The 3628-nt window shown below is 39.0% G+C and overlaps 1 protein-coding gene across 1 annotated transcript in view; it reads left to right on the top strand.

Annotated features, from left to right (window-relative positions):
* LOC119273703 (2-hydroxy-6-oxononadienedioate/2-hydroxy-6-oxononatrienedioate hydrolase-like) overlaps positions 1-1182 on the top strand; it is a 4465-nt gene extending 3283 nt beyond the window's left edge. Inside the window, exons 4-5 of the mRNA XM_037554784.1 lie at positions 447-514; positions 1020-1182. Of these exons, the coding sequence (XP_037410681.1) occupies positions 447-514; positions 1020-1164 (213 nt within the window). The 3' untranslated portion in view covers positions 1165-1182. The remainder of the gene's footprint in view (positions 1-446; positions 515-1019) is intronic.
* The last annotated feature ends 2446 nt before the right edge of the window (positions 1183-3628 follow it).

Genomic DNA, 3628 nt, shown 5'->3' on the forward strand with positions numbered 1-3628 from the left:
GTTGTTTTAGTTGATAGACTAATGCAAAAATGTAATTGAGTGCATGCATTCGTTAAAAAAAAGACATGCATGACTAGTGAGGTGGCATGATTTACATTAATGCAAAGAGTAACTTATGAGCACATGTATGACTTCTTGATGCCACATGATTTTGATCGAAAAGCTGTAAATAATTAAGGTGATGTGGAAGCACGCATATGTAAAGAAATCTAGTAGCGGGGGCTAACTATTTAGATATAGAAGATATAGTGAAGTGACTACATCTAAGGCACCCAGGTATAGGCGCCATTTCCTTCTTCCAAATTGCAGAGTGTAATGGTTTTTTCCTTTTCTTAACTAACATTCCATTCATAATATGTTTGATGAGTGATGCGGTCAGATAGATATCTTGTCGATTGTATACATAAGCATCAATCACATGTCTCTGACAACTAGCTTGCATGCAGAATATACTCTTGTTGTGGGGCGAGAATGACAACTTCTTCCCCGTAGAGGATGGGGAGAGTTTGAAAGAGTAAGAAAACCACTACGTACGAGTGCAGCGATTCGGTGCCCAGGCTCATCTGCACCCGGCCAGAAAAAAATCACAAAAATACTAGAAAAATTCAAAAAAAATTCAATTTTTTTCTCATCGTGGACAGTTTGTTGCGTGAGATTCGCTCCAAATTTTAGCTTATTTGGACATCTGAGGCGCTCTCAGCAAAAAAGACAAATTGGATCAATACAGTATATGAACAGTAAACTGTTTTACAGATGTCAAATTTATCTTTTTTGCCGAGAGTTGCTCATTTGTTCAACTGACTTGAAAATTGGGGCGGACCTCACGCATCCAATTTTCTACCATGAGAAAAAAAATTGAATTTTTTTAAATTTTTCTAGTATTTATTTTGATTTTTTATTCAACACGGGTGCAGCTGAGCCCGGGCTCAGAAAAGGATTTTCCACTATGTACGCACTTTCATCTTTTTGTTTTCTCCAGGCCCAGAATAGATTTACTAAGTCAGAAATAATGGGTGCAGGGAGCTAGGCGAGAAAGCGACACTGCAAACAATAAGCAAGGCGGGGCATCTAGCCCAACTAGAGAGGCCGTGTGTCTACAACCGCTATCTTAAAAAGTTTCTGGCAGCACACTCCCCTTTTGAGTTATACAATAGATCATCATAACTGTATCCAGATATATGAGGACTCGTTGACGATGATCATGAGTGCACTCAGAAGACCTGATGGAATTTATAACAATACCCTAAATGTGTCATGTTTAATAATTTTTCATAATAATGTTTGTACAACATCTTGCAAAAGAAATTCGACAGGGAAGATCGTGCACATCTTATTTTAAGAAGAAGAACCCAATCGCTGCCACCCCCGTCTCCTCTCCTCCCCCTCGTCCCCCGCGTCCTCCAAGCCATCATCTCCACATGCTTCATCATGCGCCAATGGTTCTAGAGGCTTGGGAGGCCACGGCCAACTATTGTGTCGTCTTCACCAGCCCTCCGGTGTGGCCACCGGCTATGGGTGTGGAGATCTTGACCTGCTGCTTAGAGTAGGGACCCCAACGTTCGCACGGGCTCGTCGAAGCCACCGAACCACAGATCTGGCAAAGAGGCGATCAAGGCCTTCTGTGCCCTATGTGAAAGATCTAGTGTGAGGGTCCTTGGACTGCATGGATCTAACCAACGTTAGTTCAGAGCTCAGATGGTCGTTGTCAGATGGTGCTTGGTGGTGGTGATCCAAGTCAAGAGGGTGACTGCACTGCATTGGCCTCCTATGGCTCCACGGCAGCGGTGGTCACCAACAGATCTTTGGGAGTGTTCATCTCTCAAGGTCCAGTGATTGACTTCGATGGTCAAATTATGTACGAAGGCTTGACGCAGAGTGATGGTTGTGTAGTGGTGGCGGTCACATCGCATGATCGCAACCCTTTAATGACTCTTTTTTTTACTATGCACACTTTAATGACTTTGATGGTGGTGCTACTCCAGCCCATGGTAACGAGCTCCAGGGTGAAAGCCTAGGTCTAACTCGAGCTGGCTCTACCTAGTAATGGTGATGTTTTTTATGTCGTCGCCTTGTTGAAGGCATTGCTCGGATTGATTCTTCGGGGTGAAACACTAGAGTCTGGCCTTGGTGGTTGAATCCGGTGACGACAATGCTTGAGTGTTGCATCCTTCCTAAAGGCTTTGCTATTGAAAAATCTCATCGTTCATGTGGCGTCATAAGATGATTGGTGTGGATACGGTCATTTGCCGCAGTTTGGCAATCGCGTATCTAATCGCTTTGGGGCCTTTTTTTTTCTTTCTTCGCCCACACACAATTCTTACATTTTTTCTGGAAAAGGGTGTTACACTTCTTACATGGCTCTAGGTGTTGGCGTGTTTTTATGTGTTGATGTTGGATGTGTGTATACTAACTACGCAAAGGTCGGATATGCACATTCTGTTATGTATCCTCTTTATGCTCCATTTTGAATAATAAAATTAACTCTTTGTTGAAAAAGAGAAGAGCCCAATTTATGTCCGTAGAATCTTACACCAAAGATACAGTGGGGACGCACATCCACTCCGAGGACCAAGTAATCTCTTCTTCTTCTTTTTTGCGGGGTGAGGACCAAGTAATCTCAGCCAACTTTATTTCTGAACATCATTTTCCCATTGTCCTTTGAGATCTTTACTATCAATAGATCGTCATAACCATACCTAAACATTATCTGAACATCCGGCTTGTGAACCTTACATACTACTGGTCGCAGCGCTAGTAGATATTCATTACACTAGTGCAGAAAGCCCTTATAGATATATATTATTTGTGAAATTTTAAAAATTCATGAACATTTTTCCAATTCACGATTTATTTTCGGATTCACAAACTTTCTTCGAATTCGTAACATATTTTTAAACTCACAAACCATGAATATTTTTTTGAACTCATGTACTTTTTACACATCCACACAACCAGAAGCTAGTGCAGAAGAGAAAAAACAAAGCCAGGTGAGCCGAGCAGCTAGATCGGCCCCATTTTCTTTCTTTTCTATTTTACTTTTTTGCTTCACTAAAAATTGTTTCGCGATTTGAAAACAAAATTATAATTTCTAGAATCACACTTTCTAAAAATATTCTCAAATTTGAATAATGTTCGTGAGTTCAAAACAAATTCTGCAACATTAAAAAGTTCTCAAATTTGAATATTCTTCGTGATTTCAGAAAATGTTGATGAATTTATTTAACAATTTTACGGATACAAAAAATGCTCAGGAATAGGTAAATATTCATGAATTCAAATAAATGTTCATGAGCTTGAAAATGTTCAATTTCAAAAAAATCTTGGTGAATGCAGGAAAATGTGCATAAAAAAAGTGAGTTGAAATTTCTTCTGTAATTTCAAAAAAGTTCAAAAGTGTGAGAAATGTTTACAGATTCTTTAAAAATATCCTCGAACTCCAAAAGGTTAATAGTTCAAATTTATTTCATGAATTTCATTTTTTTGTCAAATTCGAACAAAAAATAATCACAACTTTAAAAATGCGCATGAATTTCAAGATTGCTTGTTATTATTCAAATTTTCATCAATTGAAAACGTATTCATTATTTTTTAGAAATATTGCGAATTTGAACAAAGAAAAAGAAAAAAT

Source organism: Triticum dicoccoides, chromosome 3A (genome assembly GCF_002162155.2).
Source record: "Triticum dicoccoides isolate Atlit2015 ecotype Zavitan chromosome 3A, WEW_v2.0, whole genome shotgun sequence".
Classification (NCBI taxonomy): domain Eukaryota; kingdom Viridiplantae; phylum Streptophyta; class Magnoliopsida; order Poales; family Poaceae; genus Triticum; species Triticum dicoccoides.